The 21,266-nt window shown below is 31.2% G+C and overlaps 3 protein-coding genes across 4 annotated transcripts; 1 reads left to right on the forward strand and 2 right to left on the reverse strand.

Annotated features, from left to right (window-relative positions):
* The first annotated feature begins 254 nt into the window (after nucleotides 1-254).
* Nucleotides 255-1,389, forward strand: Y55F3BL.4 (SRR1-like domain-containing protein). The gene is made up of 3 exons (NM_001268297.4): nucleotides 255-348; nucleotides 402-505; nucleotides 760-1,389. The coding sequence occupies exons 1-3, from the start codon at nucleotides 286-288 to the stop codon at nucleotides 1,304-1,306; spliced, it is 714 nt and encodes a 237-aa protein (NP_001255226.1). The 5' UTR covers nucleotides 255-285; the 3' UTR covers nucleotides 1,307-1,389.
* Nucleotides 1,390-1,568: 179 nt separating this feature from the next.
* On the reverse strand, nucleotides 1,569-2,230 carry Y55F3BL.6 (YqaE/Pmp3 family membrane protein). The gene is made up of 2 exons (NM_001307642.2): nucleotides 2,142-2,230; nucleotides 1,569-1,704 (listed from the first exon to the last, which is right to left on the reverse strand). The coding sequence occupies exons 1-2, from the start codon at nucleotides 2,181-2,183 to the stop codon at nucleotides 1,579-1,581; spliced, it is 168 nt and encodes a 55-aa protein (NP_001294571.1). The 5' UTR covers nucleotides 2,184-2,230; the 3' UTR covers nucleotides 1,569-1,578.
* Nucleotides 2,231-2,550: 320 nt separating this feature from the next.
* On the reverse strand, nucleotides 2,551-20,107 carry zipt-15 (Zinc transporter ZIP8; the record flags this gene model as incomplete). 2 transcript variants are annotated; one of them, NM_001307643.4, is made up of 10 exons in its annotated part: nucleotides 2,551-3,976; nucleotides 4,799-4,902; nucleotides 4,970-5,056; nucleotides 6,682-6,889; nucleotides 12,452-12,532; nucleotides 16,484-16,615; nucleotides 17,241-17,384; nucleotides 18,664-18,735; nucleotides 18,805-18,902; nucleotides 19,929-20,107. In NM_001307643.4, the coding sequence occupies 10 exons, from the start codon at nucleotides 20,092-20,094 to the stop codon at nucleotides 3,827-3,829; spliced, it is 1,242 nt and encodes a 413-aa protein (NP_001294572.1). The 2 variants fall into 2 exon arrangements, with proteins under 2 accessions (NP_001294572.1, NP_001294570.1); NM_001307641.3 differs by lacking the exons at nucleotides 18,664-18,735; nucleotides 18,805-18,902; nucleotides 19,929-20,107 and having other exon boundaries at nucleotides 3,827-3,976; nucleotides 17,241-17,369.
* Nucleotides 20,108-21,266: the final 1,159 nt, after the last annotated feature.

Raw genomic sequence — 21,266 nt, forward strand, 5'->3', positions numbered from 1 at the left:
GATTCTAGTCCTCCATTGCAGAAAAAGTTAGGTCACCAATAAGATTTTCACTTAAAATATCAATTTTGTGTCAAAATTTTAAATTTTTATGTGAATTCAGCAGACTTTAAACCAAATTTTAAAATAAAAACCAAAAATTCAAAAAAAAAATTTTTTTGGAAATTTTGAAAAAAAAAATATTTTGTGAAAATTTCAGAACTATCTTTTCAAAAATTTCATGGTTTTTACACATAATCAACTGATTAAAGCTTCTTCTTCCATATTTTCAGCCAAAAAAACCAAAAAATGGAAGACGACGGATTCACCCTGGTCACTGGTAGAAAAGCCGGAAAACAGTCGGCGAAATTTGTCAGTTTTCTCCAAAAAACAAATTATCGATTTTTTACAAATTTAAATTTCAGAAAAAAACAGAAAATGGAAAGCATATTCGAGTTGATGGAACACTGGAAAGTATCGAAAAAGCTATGGAATTGGCGAAAAATGGGATTCTGAAAAGCGGATTGGGGTAGGTTATGGTCCTTTTTGTGAACAAAAAACCGAGATTTTGATAAGAAATTAGGTTCTGAAACTGAAAAACATAAAAATTTAAGATTCAGAAATTAAAATTTTAGAATTTCGAAAAAATTTTTTTTTGAAAATAAAAAAAAATTTTTTAAACAAATTCAATTTTTTTAAGAAAACTATTTTTTTCGCAAATTTTTTTTTATTTTAGCAAAAAAAAATTTAATTATTTTGTTTCCAAAATCTCAAATTTTCCAGCACCTGGCTCCACCACAAGCTCCAACTCCTCATCTCCCCCCACCAAAAAATCCAAACCATCTACGTCATCGGAAACGGTCATTTCGACGGCTCAACGGAGCCCGGAGCCCACCAACTTGCTCTTTTCCTGGAAATTTCTGAGCAATTCCAGTGTCCCATCATTTTCCAAGAGCCAGTGTGCTCTGCCACGGAGCTCAAATGGCTCGAATCAAAAAACGTTGAGATTCGTCGAGAAATGGACGCAAAAATCGATATTTGCGAGGAAAAATCGATATCATCGATGTTATCGATTTTCGCATTCATCCACGGAGAACACGAGATTTTCAACGAATTTTTAGAATTTAACGCCGGAAAAATCGATAATCTAATTGTGATCGGCAACGACTACGGCGGTGCCAACTGGGAATTGTCGAAAAATCGCGAAAAAATGCCTAAAATCACGGAATTTTGCGAAAAATCGATAATCACCGCGTTTCCGGCGATCTACGAACCGAATTCCAACGCGTTTTCCAGTACTGTTATTATGTCTTCTTGTGATAATCAATAAACTTTTTTGTTTAAAAAATATCGATTTTTAAAACCATTTTTTCGTTTTTTTTTTGTAGAAAAAATAAATTTTTTTTAATTCGATTTTTCATAGTTTATTCTGTAAAAAAACGATTTTTCCGTAAAAATCGGAGTTTTCATTGATGGTTTTTTTTTGTTGGAAAAATCGATTTTTTATTAATGTCGTCTGAAAATCGATTTTCAAACAACACTCCGATGTTCCGCTAGCACGCCAGTGCTCTACTACCTTCGACAAGACTTTTTTTCTAAAAATCAATGTTTATGACAACAAACAAGGTACAATGCGTGAATTATTCCTGGAATAACAAAGAGACATGTGAGAAGTATGCTGAGCAGCAAATGGAGCCCACAACCAGACGTCAGAAGTACGGAAATTGGCTGAAAAACTCAAAAAACTCAAATTTCCGTCTTGATTGATATTGGGTTTCAAATGACACTCCGATATGGTGGTGCGCGTTGTTTAGTGCGCAGGAGATTTGGCGGGAATTCAAATTTTTAACGTTAAAGCTCTCCAAAAACACTGCAATAAGCAACGCCGAATATCGGTTTATCGATTTTCCACTAGTCATCTTAAATTCGATAATTTCCGCAACGATGCTCCAGTATTCCACCGGAAATATGGCGGGAATTTGAATTTATCGTGAAAAATGAAAAATTCAAATTACCGCCAATCTCTCTGATGATAAACCAAATGCGCCCGGCGGAATATCGGAGTATCGTTTGAATTATGAATTTTCTACAAAATCGATCATTTTTAATCGATTTTCCGCAGAAAAATCGATATGTTCTTAATGGTTCCAATTTTTTTTACTTACCGGAAACAGGAAAGCGAATATAACTTGGAGAATTGTACACATTTTCTAAGGTGTAATGAGGAAAATATGATTATTTGGGCGATATTTTTTCACCTGCCGGCCTTGTTTTTGTGCTGCGTGCTCATTTTTAATCAGGCTCCGTGGCTCGTAACACCTGCTCGCAGAAATAACTGGAAATTCTCATAAAAGTCACATTTGCTGCGATTTTCTGAGAAAGTTGAGTGAAAATTGCGATTTTTGACGCAAAATTAATCGATATAAACGCGAAAAATTCAAATTCCCGCCAGATCTCCACGGCGCTAAACAACACGCGCCTGCGGATAATCGGAGTGTCGTTTAAAAGTTCAAATTTTGGCGGGAATTTGAATTCTTGCTTGGTTTTTTAGGCGATTTTCTTTTTTTTCTCTTTTTTATTTTTCGTTTAGGTAAAACTTAAAAAAAAAAAACGAAATTCATTATCATCAGTGTGTATTCGATGTTAAAAATGATCAGATATTGGTGTGTGGGGAGAATGATAAATGCAAGTGCGCTCCGTTGATAATATTTAGGATTTGGGTGAATTTCAGTGGAAAATTTGAATTTTTGTGGGAAAAAAATCGAGTTTTTCACAGAAAAACGTCGAAAGTTTGTTTAAAAAATTAAAAAAATTCCTTCTCAGAAAATTCGAATTTTCCCACTGAAAATTTTGAAATTTCACAAAAAATTGAAATTTTACGAAAGAAGTGAAATTTTAGGAAAAATTTAATTTTTGATCGAAAAAATGAAATTTCCACGAAAAAGTCAAATTTCCCACTAAAAATCCCTGAAAAACGATGGAATTCTCAGTGGAGCGCAGCAGTACATACTCAAAAAAACACAAAAAAAAACAGGGGTAAATATTATGGTCACGGGAAAACAGATCGATAAAGATTTTGAGGAGGCGGGGGACAAAAAATAACAAAAATTCAAAAATTTAGGAAAAAAATCGATTTTAAAAGGAGTCTTATATAAGACAATGACCTAAATTTTACGGAAAGAACGACGAAAAAAAAGGAATTTAACAGAGGATTCGGGGATTTTTTTTTTGAAGAAAATTGAGCGGGAATTTGAATTTTTGGGTGAAAATTGAAAAAAAAATTAGGATTTTTTTATGAAAACCTAATTTTACACTAAAAATTCAGGTTTTTAGAGAAAAATTCCGGAAATCATTATTTTTTGTCCAAAAATCCAAAAATATTCGTTTTTTTTCGGAAAAAAAATAATTTTTTGACTGAAAATTTTTAAAAAATTTGAAATTTGAATTTTCTCCAGGAAATTCGAAAATTTTTCTGAACAATTCAGAATTTTAGCTTAAAATCGAATTTTCTATATTTTTTTTTGCAGAAACCCAAAAAATCACAATTTTAATGTAAAATCTGCGAAAAAACAGGAAAAAATGAATTTTTGAACTGACAATGGGAAATTTGACTTTCCAGTGAAATTTTCAAAATTTTCCGGATTTTTTTGTTGAAAAACTAAAATCTAGAGATTTTTCTTAGAAAAAATCAAATTTTTAAAGTAAAATGTGAGTGAAATCCATTTTTTTTCGGATTTTTTCCCCAAAATCCTAATTTTCCACTAATTTTCACCCAATTTTCAAGCCTAAAACCTAAAAAAAAAACATAATTTTTGTCTGACATTTCAGAATTTTCCATGGGAAAATATGTTCAAATCGATATACTTTCTCCATATCTTGCCATGATGTACATCAGAGTTAATCCCGAAAAAAGGCCAACGGATTGGAGGAAAAGTACGTAGATTCCGTGACGAAGTGAGACGTTTAGGGCTTCTTCCATCGCTTTTTTCATTTCTGGCATCTGAAATATGGGAAAATTTCTAGTTTTTCTGTGTTTTTAGCAGGAAAGCAGCTTTAAAATCAATATAAACACACAAGTCTCCTCCTCACGTGGAAATGAGAAAAAGAAATTTCAAAATTAATTGAAAAATAGAGGCCCTGCGTAAAAAAGTAAAATCAACCAAAAATTGCGTTTTTCTCCAAATTTTCATGTTCATCATTCGTTTTCGGTATAAAACTGTTTTTCATTTAAAATATAGTCTTTGACTGAACCTGATAAAATGAAAATATGAAGAAAAAACACAAAATTTAGCGTTTTCGGATTTGTCTCAAAGCCCCACGCGCTGCACGAGTTTTGCGCCAACAAATCAATTTCCAGCTGAGGAGACAGTGTGAAACATGATTAGATTTGAGAAATTTTGGAAAATTCCGAAAAAATTGGGTCTCGCCACGAACCCCTCGAAATTTTCGCATCGAGACCCATTTTTCTCGAATTTTCTAAGAAAATTTAAGCTCACTGCTTTGAGAGCTTTCATTTAAGTATAATCATGACTAGGTTCCGCCCACTTTTGGGTCTCACCACGAAAACCTACAGTAATCCATACATTTTCGTGGCGGGACCCAACTTTTTTCAAATTCGAGCGAAGTATAGCATGATCATACTTATTCAAAAGCTCTCGGCGAGCTGATTCTGAATTTGTTAGAAAATTTGAAGAAAAACGGGTCATAAAGCGAAAACGCGGAGGGTTTTCGCGGCGAGACCCAAAATTTCAAAGTTATCCTAACCTAGTCATGATTATACTTAAATCAAAGCTCTCGACGAGCTGAATCCGATGAAACTAACCATACAAGCCAGGGAAATGTATAAAAACATGCCACCAGCCAATCCGAATGCATATTTCGACGTGTCAGGGCCGAGTTCTCCAATTCCGACGCCAATGAAGAATCCTGAAATTGGGAAATTTTCAGATTTTCAGATTTTTCAGGCTGAAAAAAAAATCCAATAAATTCTTACCAACATAACATGTAATTGCAGAGAGAAGATTATAAATTAAAGCCTGTTTCAGTGTCATTCCAGAAGCCACGAGGATTGCCACGTCACCTGGAAATTTTTTTTTGAAATTTTCGAAATTTCTATTTATTCAAAGGAGAAATTTGGAAAACTCAGAGAGCAAAAATCGCAAAAATTTTATTTTTTTCCGTATTTTTATATGAAAATTTTGAAAAAACTTGATTTTTTAGACTAAGAGAAAAAATTTTAGAATTTTCATTTAAAAAAACCAGAAAAATTTCAATTTTCTGAAAATTGTTTTTTGAAGTTGTGAAAATCTATAGTTTGTCAGAAAAATCGATTATTTAAAAAAATCAATAATTTTCCAGAAAAATCTAAAAATTCTAAAAATTCGAATTCTAGGGTGAAAATTCACAATTTTAAAATAAAAATTGCGTTTTTAAAAAGAAAATTATATACTTTTGTGGGGATAAACTTTCAAATTAGAAAAAAATTGAAAGCATTTTGTTAGGGCAAAAATACGAAAATTTTAAATTAAAAATTTTTTTTTTGCCTGAAAATTGCCAATGTTTCTGTTTTTCTATAGGAAAATGCATCATTCTTGAGGGATTTTTTAAATTTTAAAATTTTATTTAAAAATTTCGATGAGAGTTTTTTTTTTCGAAAAAATGTGCGTCTTCAATCGAATTTTTAAATGAAAAATTCTAAATTTTTCACAAAACATTTTAAAAAAATTTATAGTTTTTTTTTCTCATAAAATCATGAGAATTGAAATTCACTTTTTTTTTTTTGAATTTTGCAATTTTTACCTCAAATAACTAAAATTTCGAAAATTAGATATCTCACTGCAACTTTTTCCTCACGAGGGACGAGGAAAAGTGGTTTCTAGGCCATGGCCGAGGGGCCGACAAGTTTCAGCGGCCATTTATCTTGCTTTGTTTTCCGCCTGTTTTCTTTCGTTTTTCACAGCTTTTTGCCGTTTTTTCTTATTAAAACTGATAAATAAATATTTTTTGCAGATGCTAAAACAATTTCCAAGTAAAAAAAATTATGTATTCAGTGGGCAAGCAGCGGTGAAAGTGGTCAATGTAAAATGATGGATTACGGGAATACTAAACCTAAACTTTTTCTGAAACATGATACATATGATGCTTAGATGTTGAAATTACCTGATATTCACAACGAGACCGCTGAAAAAGTTTTGAGTTTTTCAAAATTCAACTTTTTGTGCGAAAATCTCGACTTTTTCACCAAAAAAGTTGAATTTTGGAAACCTCAAAACTTTTTCAGCGGTCTCGTTATGAAAATCAGGTAGTCTCAGCATTTAAGCAGCATATGTATCATGTTTCAGAAAAAGTTTAGGTTTTGTATTCCCGTAATCCATCATATTGCATTGACCACTTTCACCGCTGCTTGCCCACTGAATACATGATTTTTTTACTTGGAAATTGTTTTAGCATCTGCAAAAAATATTTATTTATCAGTTTTATTAAGAAAAAACGAAAAAAAATCGATGAAAAACGAAAGAAAACAGGCGGAAAACAAAGCAAGATAAATGGCCGCTGAAACTTGTCGGCTCCTCGGCCATGGCCTAGAAACCACTGTTCCTCGTCCCTCGTGAGGAAAAAGTTGTATCTTTTCTTCAAAAATTTTGCAATTTTAAAGTGAAAAATACCAAATTTTAATCATTTTTTCCACCACCACCTAAAACTGACCCAATTCATGTGGAAACTCCTCACAAAGAACAGCCAACGAAATCGATAGTCCCGAGTGAAGACTTTCGGCAAAAGCTGCTCCAATTGAAATTCCATCAATAAAATTGTGCAAACCATCACCGAATACAATCATCCATGCAACTGCAGCAATTGCCGAATCACCGGCACGAAATTCGATTGAATGATCGTGAACACAGATTCCGTGAGCCTGAAAATATCAATTTTTAGGGGGGAAAAATTGGAAAAAAAACGGACATTTTTTTTTGAAAATTTAGTCAATTGTTATTTTCAATCAAAAAAAATCATATTTACGTAGAATTTTTGAATTTTAATTTATTTTTTTATTATTTTTTTAATTGAAAAAGCCAGATTTTTTCCACGTGAATCTACACAGCTGGAAATAGCCTGAAAGTGTAAATTTTTGAAAAAAATTTGAAAATTCAAAATATTATAGACAATTTTCAAAAAAAAGTTTTAATTAAATTAAGCTTATTATAACCTTTCATCAGAGTAGGGTCTCATCACGAAAACTTTGATATTTTCGCTTCGAGACCCAGTTTTTCAAAAATTTTATCATCATTAAATTTATGTTCAGCTCGTAATTGGCTTCAATTCAATTCAAGTATATTCATGATTAGGTTTCAAAAAAGTCTAACAATTTTGGGTCCCGTCACGAAAACCTACGGATTTTCGCTTCGAGACTCATTTTTCTCAAAAGTTGATACAAAAATATAATCGTGGGTAAAAAAACTGATCGATCGAAAATTTAAAAATATTATTGACAATTTTCAAAAAAAAAAATTAAATTTTTTTAATCGGATATGTGCCCATTTTTGGCAAGCAATTAAAAAATATCCGAAATTTTCTGAAAATATTAGAATTTTCACACCAACTTCAAGTAATTCAGTTTTGCTCTGCAACCCCCCCCCCCCCCTTAAAACCTTGTTACCTGCCCAGCCGATCGGCTCCCCCTGAATGTGCAAATCACTTTTGACAGGGCATTTCTGGCCGAAAGCATGTGTGACGATGTGCTCATTTTCTACAATTACATCCTACTAGTGATTGTTACAAATAAAGTTACGTTAACAATTGGCAAACACACTTTGGGTTGTTTGAGGATTTTTACACGAAAATACTACAAAAAAAGCAACCAAATATCTACTATACAACACATCGTTTACACACATTATTTCAGCCATTGCAACTTTTTCCTCACGAGGGACGAGGAGAAGTGGTTTCTAGGCCATGGCCGACGGGCCGACAAGTTTCAGCGGCCATTTATCTTGCTTTGTTTTCCGCCTGTTTTCTTTCGTTTTTCACAGCTTTTTCCCGTTTTTTCTTATTTAAACTGATAAATAAATACTTTTTGCAGATGCTAAAACAATTTCCAAGTGAAAAAATTATGTATTCAGTGGGCAAGCAGCGGTGAAAGTGGTCAATGCAATATGATGGATTACGGGAATACAAAACCTAAACTTTTTCTGAAACATGATACATATGCTGCTTAAATGCTGAGACTACCTGATTTTCATAACGAGACCGCTGAAAAAGTTTTGAGATTTTCAAAATTCAACTTTTTGTGCGAAAATCTCGACTTTTTCACCAAAAAAGTTGAATTTTGGAAGCCTCAAAACTTTTTCAGCGGTCTCGTTATGAAAATCAGGTAGTTTCAGAATTTGAGCAGCATATGTATCATGTTTCAGAAAAAGTTTAGGTTTTGTATTCCCGTAATCCATCATTTTACATTGCCCACTTTCACCGCTGCTTGCCCACTGAATACATGATTTTTTTTACTTGGAAATTGTTTTAGCATCTGCAAAAAATATTTATTTATCAGTTTTAATAAGAAAAAACGAAAAAAATCGGTGCAAAACAAAAGAAAACACGCGGAAAACAAAGCAAGATAATTGGCCGCTGAAACTTGTCGGCCCCTCGGCCATGGCCTAGAAACCACTTTTCCTCGTCCCTCGTGAGGAAAAAGTTGCATGGCCTCCACCACGAGAAATGCGCAGAGAGAGCGCAGAGAAAAAGGCGGTCTCTGCGTCTCTCTCCCCCACAGCATAGCGAGAGTGCGCGCTCAGCCACCTCACTTAGAAGGAGTCTGGAAGAAAGGAAAATGCATATTTCTAAAAAAAAACAATTGGAACGGATAAATAATACTGTCCTCTACAGTCTGACATAAATTTCATAGAATAATTTTGTCTTTGAAATAAGTGAAGAGAGTGAAAATAATATTACACATTCCCCTCTAAAACGAGCAAGTTTAAGATTTTTTCCCAAATGTTTTATGTAAAATGTATTCAATATATTCCCAATTAATGAGTTAATACGAAAAAACCCCAATAAATAAGTTATGAGAGAAACTTTTTTTGACATCAAACATTTACAGCTCAAAATTTCAGCACTTTCCGGAAGCTAGTGACCGTAAAATGAAAGATTTCTAAAATCGGAAAAAATACGATTGTTCTAATTTTTAATACGCACATTTTGACATATCACACATAAAAATTGGTCAATGTTGAAAAGATGATATTTGATCTAGAAGGTTGACTACAGTACTAAAATGACCAAATTTTTAGGTTTTTCGCAATTTTCAGAAAATATTTGGCTTGGACTCAAAAATCGGAAAAAATACGATTGTTCTAATTTTTAATACGCACAAATTAACATATTGTACATAAAAATCCGTTAATGTTGAAAAGATGATTTTTGATGTAGAAGGTTGGGTGCTTTGGTACAGTCCCCACTCTACTGCGCCCTCACACTTTGGATGCTCCTATCTCCGCTCATATGAAAGTTACAAAAAAGTTGTCAACTAACAAAATGTTCAGTTTGACATTGTGAACATTTTTCTGTTGACAATATTTTTCTAACTAGTAAGACAAATTTTTTACAGGCCCCGAAAGCCGTATTTATGAGAAAATCAGAGATCAGTTCATAACTCAAAAAATAAAGACATTAGAAGAAAGTAGTCAACTACAAATTTGTTAGATATCTTATATAGAGTATGTTTCCGATAGAAAACTCAATTTTAATGTTCAGGATTTTTTGACATGGCCAGTTTAAGATGATCAATTTTCAAAAGTCAAAATCTCTATTATTTTTGTAGATAGAAATGTAGTTTTTGCTGGTAAATGTTGTTTTTTATCTGCTTAACATTTTCTCAGTTGAACATATTTTTGTATCTTCAGCGAGAACAGAGATTTGATGGTTTTAAGAGAGGGTACTGTAACTGGAACTTCATTCATCAAAGCATAGCTATATCTTTTTAGTGGAACGAGATATCAAAAAATTGTCAACTAAAGAAATGTTCACCTATTTGTGATGTTCATTTTGTCAGTTCACCGCTAGTTTCTATCTCCAACGCGAAAAAAGTTGTAGCTGTTCAAAGTCCATAAAGTACATACACTTCACCACGAGAAGAGCGAGAATCAGCCCGAAGCCACAGTCGTACATATCTTCTTTATTTAAACCGTTCAAATACACTCATCGTATCATATTTAACAATTTTCAATCTAAAAAAGTGCTCTTCTGTCCAGAATTCTTCTAATTCCATCTAATTCTTGCTAAAAACCACTGAAAAACAGCTCGTATTAACTATTTTTGTAATTTCCGATTTTCCACGTTATTAATTTTCACTATTTCTGTGAAAAAAATTCGAAATTTCGTTCAAAAATAGCGATTCTGGCTCAATTTCATGAATATCTGCTGAAAGCGGCGGCGAGGCAAGGTGGCCGTCCGCAAACGCGCAAACAAAAAGCGAGAGAGTGTGCGCATTTCTCGTGGTGGAGGCCGTGAAGTTGCAGTGTCAGCCCTGGAATTTTTTGTATAACTTTAATATTATGTTCAAAGCTTAATGTAGGAATAATAAACAATGATTAGCTAGTTTTCAAGAAAAATAGGAGGTCTTATTCGATTCATTCATATTGCGGGAGCAGCACAAAGTTTTGATAATGCGTATTGTGCAACATATTTAACGCGCGCAAAATATCTCGTATCGGAAAGTACAGTAATTCTTGAATTCACTACTGTAGCGCTTGTGTTGATTTACACCTTTGATTTTACATTTATCAATTGAATCTTAAAATCTATTAAGAAACGAAGAAAAAAAAAGGAACATTGCTGCCATTATTCGAAAAGAAACTCACTTTGAAGAATCGAGCCCGCAAATCGACACAACAGCGCTACAGTAGTCATTTAAAGAATTACTGTAGTTTTCGCTACGAGATATTTTGCAAATTGAAATTTTGAGAAAAATCCTCAATTTTTGCGCTGGTGTGAAAATTTGAAAAAAAATCACTGTAGCACTTTATCCGTAGCGAAAACTACACTAACTCTTTTTTTTTTTAATTCACCTTAAAAAGCATAAAAAATTCGAAAATCGCTCTCATCTCGTTTATTTGTATTATTTTCTCATTTTCGCCTAATTTCAATATATAATATCGATAAAAAATCATAACTTTGTTCGCTGCGTATCGATTTTTATGAAACTGTGAGAATTTACGTTATCAACCATGATCTTTCATTTGACAATAGTCACAAAATTTTTTGACCGTCCGAAGTGCCCTAACTCAGAGCCAATTTTTTCAGACATTTTTCAGATCTCGCTTCTTTTCAGGTTTCAATTGAGGTTTGTGTGCGGATTTTGCTAAGTTTAGTACACAATGTAAGAAAACAAAAAAAGTTTGGAAAAAAATCCGCCAAAAAATTTTTGTCGAAAATTATTGATTTTTTATACAAATATGATGTAACCAAGTGCAAACTATTTTTACACATACAAAACATTTGAGTATGAAATTTGGATCTCGAGAAATACTACAAAAACTCAAAAATATTTCGAAAAATATATGTTTTCTGCTATTATTTCAGTGTGACGCACTAAATTGAAATGTTTTGTATGTGTAAAAATAGTTTGCACTTGGTTACATCATTTTTGTATAAAAAATCAAGAATTTTCGACAAAAATTTTTTTGAACATTTTTTGACGACCGACGAAAAAAATTTTTTTTGGACGGATTTTTTCCAAAGTTTTTTGTTTTCTTACATTGTGTACTAAACTTAGCAAAATCCGCACCCAAACCTCAATTCAAAGCTGAAAAGGAGCGAGATCTGAAAAATGTCTGAAAAAATTGGCTCTGAGTTAGGACACTTCGGACGGTCAAAAAATTTTGTGACTATTGTCAAATGAAAGATCATGGTTAATAACATAAATTCCCACAGTTTCATAAAAATCGATTTCCAGCTAACAAAGTTATGATTTTTGACCCGGAACTTATTTGGAGACCTAATATTTATTCATAGGCGTATGCGAAATAATCAAACGGGATATTTTATCACTTTATTAATCATGATGTTGACTGTGAAAAATTAGCACATTTGTCTCATTTGAATTACTATAAGTTGCATTAAAATAATATAATATTCTGGTTTCATTAATGTTATACAACTATCGAGGATTACTTATACACATAGTAATTCAAATGTGAGCTTTTTCGATTTAAAAAAAGCCAATTCCCACTAAAAAAGTACCTATTCGGAGTCTATTCGACACATCCCAACTAAAATATGTAATAAACATCACGTTTCCATTTTTTTAAAGCATTTTTCGATATATTTGTTGTTTTATTTAATTTCTTTTTAAAATCAAATTAACTTATACCGATAGTGTTAATTTTTGGAAATATTCGAGTTTTTCTATTAATATTGCACACGTTATCATTGCAAAACGGACACTTGTTTTAGATAACAAAAAATCCAAAAAAAAACTCACTTGATCACCCATCGATTTTCCGGATTTATCCTCCAAAGTCATCATTTCCGTCTCATCAATGTCCGCTTTACTCATTACACCCTGCAAAAAAAATTAAAAACTATTAGGGTGAGTAATAAGTTTTTTCGTTTGTTCTCAGTTTTCATTCTTTCTTAAATATTTTGTATGTGGTACATAGTAGTCTGTTAGTAGTGCAAAATATATAAATACCATATATTTCCGCCAACTTCCAGACTGATTAATCCTCAAAACTACGCTCAAAAAAAATTTCCAATTTTTTCGATTTTTTCGGATTTTTCGGAAAATCGAAATGTTAGTACTCCGTGAGGTATTAGACCATTAGTTGTATACATCAGAGGTGGGCGGATATTTTTTCCGGATATTTTCTAATAATGAATAGCGGGCCCTGCGGGCCCGCCAGTTGTAGGGGGTGTAGGGCGAGTCCCCTTGCCGGGCGTAGGTTCTCGGCTTCGCCTCGAACCTGTTAGAGGGTTCGTGCAAATTGCAGTGGGTGAAGGGAGTCTTCTTGATTTTTGAGTTCGGTATTGACCAAAAACAGAAGCATCCTTTGAATAAGTTAAAGCTCAGTTATGATTGATTGAAGTTTAAGGAGGCTGTATAGCGGGGGAGACGAACCCATATTTTGCACAAAATCGAGTATTTCTATTCGAATCCCGATTACTCACAAAAAACAAAAAAGGTTGTAAGTTGTTAGAATTGAACCAACTACCAAAATGTCCGCAGACATACGCACTAACAACTCGGCCATGCGGAAGACACCTGACGCGGAGATGTAGGGAAGTAAAATTTCTGGAGGGAGGTCTTCTTTCGATTCCGCTTTCTTCAGTAATGACAATTTGAGAAAAGACGCTCGAAAACCGTTTATTACTGATAAGTCAGCGAGAAAACGAATTTTTGAAAATTTTATTACAGGATTGTACTCATTATTGAATTCCTGAAAGAGAGCCGAAGAGTTGAAGTTATTATCTTGCAAACTTGCTGATTTGTAGAAAAAAACAAGTTTTGGCCTGAAAATTTTAAACAAATAATATCTTTTGGCCGAACACTGCTAATGCCACGAAATCTCATTATCCATTAGATAAAATCAAAAACTATGGATCAAAAATACATTCCGCAAAACTTTAGTGGAAAAAATGTTCAGGAGACCCAGGAAACCACTCCCCCCAGTACTAAATTTTTGAATTATTTTTTTCTTGAAAAATTTTCCCACTGAACTTTTTACAAATTTTATATGTCTCGATGCGTCTTGATGAGACCTACACGTCAATTTTTAGAAAACTAAGAAAACTTGAAAACTGACCGAGTTATGATTGAAAAAGTAGATTCGCGAAAATGGGAAAGTGTGCAAAATGTGGCACTTATTCGTCTTGCTCGGCCGACTCATAGAACTTTTCTCAATTCTAAGTTGAAAATCGTGTTCAGCGTACTTTTTTACGTGGGGTAAACAAAAAAGTATCGAAAAAGATGGAGTAGAACTTGAGATAATGACGAACAACTACTTTTTCGGAAAAAAATTTTTTTTTTTGGCAAAATGGCATTTTTTGGCCTTTTGTTTTATCACAACTTTTTTCGTTTTGCACTTATGAACTCAAACTTTCTTTCAAAAAATCCACCTCTTTGAGTAGTATCTTGCACATAAATTTGGAACAAAAACCGAGCAAAACCCGAATTTTAATTCATTTAAAACATGGTTTTTTGGGGGTAAAAAGAGCAACAAAAAATTTTTTCAAACTGGGGAAAGCCGCCCTGAGCTCAGTTTTGCTCCAAACTTTGTGCCGTTTTCTGCTCCACCGTGGGGCAAAATATTTCTAGTAAGCTGTCAAATATTATAAAATTCAGTCAAACGGCTCTGGAGTTATTAATGAAAACGCAGTGTGACATTTTTTCGCAAGCCAAAAAAAACGCGAAAAAACGCGAAAAAGGGGCGGAGTCTGTACACTCGGCATTTATTAGAGGCTGCTTGGCAGAATTTATCAATTAGTATTGATGTAGTTATTCAGGAAGAAATGTATCCGAACCAAAGAGTAACTATTAAGCAACATTTTAATATGATAAAACCTAGAAAAATTCTACAAGTTTTCCTTACCGAGACCTTAAAACTTATTAGCCGAGCAACATCGGATATCGGATATTACGGATATTACGGATATCGGATAATGGACATGCATATCGTTTATACAGAAAACTTGTAGAATTTTTCTAGGTTTTATCATATTAAAATGTTGCTTAATAGTTACTCTTTTGTTCGGATACATTTCTTCCAGAATAACTACATCAATACTTATTGATAAATTCATTATTAGAAAATATTCGAAAAAAATATCCGCCCACCTCTGGTATACATATCAAAAATTAAATTCGGAACTGAGCAGTATTAGATACCTTTTTTCTCCCTTTTTGTTCAGAATACCAACATTTTAAAAGGTGGAAGCTTTCCAAGAAAAGCGACCAAACTTGTTGAATATGAAATGATAACATGCAATAACGTGTTTTTTTGTTTTTGTTTCAAAGTGATTTTTGTTATGCATGCAATTCACGAAAATATCTTTAAAATAAATTTTCTCGAATTTTTTTGAACCAAAATTTAGGGAAATTTTCTTGTTTTTCGGTTTCTATGTTCCAAGGCTTGTAACTTCCTGGAAATCATTGTTATCACAAAATGATCAACTAAAAAGTTGTGCGCAAATTTATAATGAACAACATTGCAATTGAATTCTTTTTGATAAATATAGATTTAACAACAAAACTACGGAAGAAAATGCGAGAATGTGACAGATTCCTTGAAAATGAGTTCCTGTGACTCAATAAACTGTAACTTTTTACTGTCTTTTAGTATCAGAAAGTGTTCAACTGCTAAAATGTTGATATTAATCTAAAGAACAAAAAATTACAGTTTCATCCGTACTTATATCTTTCAAGATGCCTATTTTATACCCTCTCAAAATCAAAATTTCCTTTTATGCTGCAATTTCTTGTAATATTTTTGAACAAAAAAGGAGAAAAAGGCATCTAACAGGGGTGTGCGGCAAATTTGCCGAATTTGCCGTTTGCCGAGCTCGACAAATTTCAAAAAAGTAGATTTGCCGAATTTGCCGAGCTCGGCAAATTTCGGAATTTGCCGCACACGTCAAAAATTTGACAGTACAATTTTGACTAAAACTATTGACTTTTTAGCCAAAAATTTAGTAAAATGACACAAAATTGAGCTATTTTGATGTTTAAGCAGACATACTACGCGGAACTTATTCAGAAACCAGATGTGTGTTAAGAATTCAGTAGTTTTGGTGCTCCAAAAAACATTAAAAATATCAAATTTTTTTGAGTTTGTTAAGCACGGCAAATTTGCCGAATTTGCCGAGCTCGGCAAATTTGCCGAATTTGCCGTGCTCGGCAAATATTGAAAAAAGAGATTTGCCGAATTTGCCGAGCTCGGCAAATATTGAAAAAAAAAGATTTGCCGAATTTGCCGTGCTCGGCAAATTTTGAGATTTGCCGTCTAATACCTCACGGAGTACTAACATTTGGATTTCCGAAAAAATCCGAAAAAATCTAAAAAATTGGAAATTTTTTTCGCGAGCGAAGTTTTGAGGATTAATCAGTCTGGAAGTTGGCGGAAATATATGGTATTTATATATTTTGCACTATTAACAGACTACTGTGTACCACATACAAAATATTTAAGAAAGAATGAAAACTGAGAAAATATATAAAAATCCAGACTTTTTTAATTGCAAAAACGTGTTTATTCAAATTCTAATAGTAAATAAAAACTTGTTTTAATAAATTTAAAATTTTAATAAATTTTTAAATTAAAAATTAGCCAGTTTCCAAAAAATTTTTGCCGTTTTACAAAATTTCCGAATTTTCACAATGTTTTTTGTAATAGTGGTTTTTTTTTTGTAAATTCGCTTTCGACCAAAAACAAATTTCCTGCGCTTTTGCGCCTAAAATACACCATTTTTAATAGAATTTTCAAAATTTTCTCCAAATTTTTAAAGTAAAAATCCCCACTTTTTTCAGGACACTTCTCAAAAGTTCTTCTTCCCGGTCTCCGGCATCTGTGACAAATGTGGAATCGCTTCTTTCTGTCGTCATTCCCGGATTTTCGATGGATAGTCGGCGATGGTGAATGTGTTGATTTTTCTGGAAGTTTTAAATTTTTTTTAATGAAAATCATTTTTCAGAATTTTAACACTAATTTTGTATTTTTCATTAGTTCTATTAATATTTTTGAAAATCATTTCAGCATTATCGTTATTTTAAAAAAAAACATTTTTATAAAAATTTCAAAGAAAATTGGCTAAATTCGGCTGAAATTTAGTTTTTCAATTAATTATCGCTGTGTATTGAATTTTCAGCATTTTTACGTTAATTTTCAAATTTTTCAGAATTTTTAATGCTAATTTTAGCATTTTTAGATTTATTTATATAACTTTCAACGTTTTTTACGTTAATCTGCTCATTTTTCTAAAAATTTTATGCTCTTATTTCGCTATTTTTTAAAGCAATTTTATTCATTTTTCAGCTCTGTTTTCCGTTAATATCTCAATTTTTCAAAATTTTGATACTAATTTCTAAATTTTTCATCATTTTTGGTTAATTTTGTATAATTTTTCAAAAATTTCAAAAATGCTAGTTTTAAAATTTTTTTTCTCAGCCAAATTTGATTAGTTTGTAAATTAATAAAAATTAATAAAAATTTACAAATTAGTAATTTTTCTTCTCAAAATTTTCAATATTTTGCCTGAAAAAATGCGTAAAAACCAACTTTTCGAATTTCGAGAATAATCTTGATAAGTTTATCACAAAAGAAGAACGCGTAGACGCCGAGAATTGAAATATGAGCCATATGAAGATATGAATGAGTTGGTACACCATTCTCATCTACTTCGTCCATTAGTGATGGGTGAGCCTGTAAAATTTAGAGATTTTAGGGGTTTTGAGTGGAAGAACGCAATGAAAATTTGAACTTCCCAGATTAAAATGCAAATTTTTAGGCAGTTTCATTTCAAAAATTGAATGTTCCAAAACCACTGCAACTTTTTCCTCACGAGGGACGAGGAGAAGTGGTTTCTAGGCCATGGCCCAGGGGCCGACAAGTTTCAGCGGCCATTTATCTTGCTTTGTTTTCCGCCTGTTTTCTTTCGTTTTTCATCGATTTTTCGCGTTTTTTCTTATTAAAACTGATAAATAAATACTTTTTGCAGATGCTAAAACAATTTCCAAGTAAAAAAAATTATGTATTCAGTGGGCAAGCAGCGGTGAAAGTGGTCAATGCAATATGATGGATTACGGGAATACAAAACCTAAACTTTTTCTGAAACATGATACATATGCTGCTTAAATGCTGAGACTACCTGATTTTCATAACGAGACCGCTGAAAAAGTTTTGAGGTTTCCAAAATTCAACTTTTTTGGTGAAAAAGTCGAGATTTTCGCACAAAAAGTTGAATTTTGAAAACCTCAAAACTTTTTCAGCGGTCTTGATATGAAAATTAGGTAATTTCAGCATCTAAGCATCATATGTATCATGTTTCAGAAAAAGTTTAGGTTTTGTATTCCCGTAATCCATCATTTTACATTGACCACTTTCACCGCTGCTTGCCCACTGAATACATAATTTTTTAACTTGGAAATTGTTTTAGCATCTGCAAAAAGTATTTATTTATCAGTTTTAATAAGAAAAAACGGGAAAAAGCTGTGAAAAACAAAAGAAAACAGGCGGAAAACAAAGCAAGATAAATGGCCGCTGAAACTTGTCGGCCCCTCGGCCATGGCCTAGAAACCACTTTTCCTTGTCCCTCGTGAGGAAAAAGTTGCAGTGAAAACGTCTATATATGTAGTTTTCGAATAATTTCATAAAACCTTGAAAATTCACGTTTTTCGCGAAAAACTTGTAGTTTTTTTTTTTCAAAATTTCAACGATTTCGAACTGGAAATTGGAGTTTTTATTAAGTTTTTTATCCGAATTTGGACGTTCGAAAAAGTGAAAAATTATAATTTTCTTTAATTTTTCTAATTTCTATATAGGAAAAACCAAATTTCGTCATATTTTTGGCACAAATTCGGAAAACTTTTGTTTTTTGGAGCGAAAAAATAAACGATTTTAATAATTTTTTAAATAATTTTCAGCAGATATTCGCGAAATTCCGCCGTGTTTTTAAAACTAATTTTCCATTCAAAAATCTCACTTGTGGCAACAAATGATAAAAACTGGAACCCGACAACGATCCAACTCCGAGACCGACGAATAGTGTGATTATCTGGAAAAATTCAGCGCATTTTTAGGTGGAAAATTATTATTATTTTGAATTTCGAAAGCGATTTTTTACCTGATTATATGTATTTTTTGTCAAATATCGCATAACACCAATGCCCACCACTGCACACATATTGATGAGCGTCACGAACAGAAGACCCACTCCCCAGACTGCAAAAAAAATGGATTTATTGCTAAAATTTGAAAAAAAAACGGGTTTTTTTCCGGTATTTTTGAATTTTTTATTGCTCAAATTGGAAAAAAATTGAAATTTTTCGTTGAAAAACTTAAAATACTGTTTCGTGAAAAATAACGTTTTTTCTACATTTTTTTCGTAAAAAATAATTGTTTCCAATTTTTTTTTTGAATTTTTTCGAGGAAAATTGACTGAAAATTCTAGATATTTCGCTGAAAATTGAAAAAAAAAACAGTTTTTTCCGGAATTTTTTAATTTTTTATTGCTGAAATTGGAAAAAAATTAAAATTTTTTGAATAAAATGTATATATGAATTTTTCTGGAAATTTTTATTTTTCAACAAAAATAAATTTCTAGAACTTTTTCTAATGTTTTATAGAAAATTGTATTTTTTTCGGAAAAAAAACGTTTTTTTTTTAGAAAATAACATTTTTTCTACATTCTTTTTATAAAAAAATAATTATTTCCAATTTTTTTTTTGAATTTTTTCGAGGAAAATTGACTGAAAATTCTAGAACTTTTGCTTGAAAAATAACATTCTTCGGAAAAAAATGTGTAAGTAGAAAAAATTGAATTTTTCTGAATATTTCTTTAAAAAATTAATTTAAAAAAGTTTTTTGTAAAAAAAAATCTAAAAAATATTTTTTTGAAGAAAATTCGAAATTTTTGAGATAAAAATCTTTTTTTTTTTTTAAACTCCAATTATTCATATTTTCTGTATTTCCCGAATTAAAAAAAAACTGATTTCGTAAAAAATACCCTAAAAATTTGAAATTATTCAAAAAAAAACCATTAATTGAAAAAAATTGGTAATTTTTTTTTCTCCAGAAATTTCAACGTTTTTCTTTATTTTTCTCGAAATTTTTTCGTTTTTTTTTTTTAATTTTATTTCGAAATTTTCTAAATATATTCCGAATTTAAAAAAATTTCACGGTTTTTTTTTGCAATTGTCCCGAATTTTTTTTGCCAAAAATTCGCCTAAAAATCAAATTTTTCCGTACCAATTACGGCTGGCGGTCTCTCATGAGAATTCAGCGCCACGTGGCTGATTACTGTAGTCGATATGATTTCTGTAGTGGTGGTTGTTGTATAATTACGACATAAATCATCCAAATTTCCAAATGTATAATTCGATAATGACGTCGATGGATCCATCATTGGCGTCATTGTTTTTTTTTTGCTGAAAATTTGGGGAAAATTACAGGAAAACGGGGGGATTTTCAAGTAGAGAATAAAATTTAAAAGCAAAGAAAAATAAAAATCGTAATGGAAAAATTTTGAATTGAAAAACGGTTCCTGCTTTTGGAGAAAATTATACGAAAATATGTTTTATTTTACATATATTCGGCAAATTTTTTTTTGATACAAAAATGTCTAATTTTATCAAAAGTATAAAATAAATAGTTTTATTTAAAAAAGGGAAACTGGAGAAATTGCAAAATTTTTGATTATAAATTTAAAAAAATGCAAAATTTGCTTCGGAAAATCGATATTTTGATTCAAAAAAAAATAGTTTTTATACAAATAAAATACTTTGATAAAAATAAGGCAAAAATTAAAAATTTCAATTTTTTAATCAAATATATTTTCAAAAACTTTTCGATTTTTTTCAAAATATATTTGATTAATATTGAAATTTTTAATTTTTGCCTTATTTTTATCAAAGTATTTTATTTGTATAAAAAATTTTTTTTTTAATCAAAATATCGATTTTCCGAATCAAATTTTACATTTTTTAATTTATAATCAAAACTTTTGCAATTTCTCCAGTTTCTCTTTTTTTTTAAATAAAGTTATTTATTTTTTACTTTTGATATTTAAAATTAGACATTTTTGCTTTAAAAAAAAAAAAAAAAAATGTCGGAAAAATGTGGCTAAAAATCGTTAAAAATGAGTATTTTCTCATTAAAAATACTTTTTTTTCAAAAAAAATCGGATTTTAAATTCATTTAGGTATATTTTATTAAATTGAAAAAAATATTTTTCTCCAAATTTTTATTTTTTAACTTTTAAAATAGTAAAGCAATTCTACATGACTTTGAAAAATGCAAATTTTAAGTTTTTTTGTTTCGAATTTTTCAATTTTCACGCTCTTTTTTTTTTTTGAAAATGTGTTTTTTTTTGTGTTTGTGAAAATGTGTCAAAATTAAATTAGAGCGTGAAAATTGAAAAAGTCGAAACAAAAAAAAATTTAAATTTGCATTTTTCAAAGTCATGTAGGATTGCTTTACTATTTTAAAAGTTAAAAAATAAAAATTTGGAGAAAAATATTTTTTTCAATTTAATAAAATATACCTAAATGAATTTAAAATCCGAATTTTTTTGAAAAAAAAAGTATT

The sequence above is a fragment of the Caenorhabditis elegans genome, chromosome IV (genome assembly GCF_000002985.6).
Source record: "Caenorhabditis elegans chromosome IV".
Classification (NCBI taxonomy): domain Eukaryota; kingdom Metazoa; phylum Nematoda; class Chromadorea; order Rhabditida; family Rhabditidae; genus Caenorhabditis; species Caenorhabditis elegans.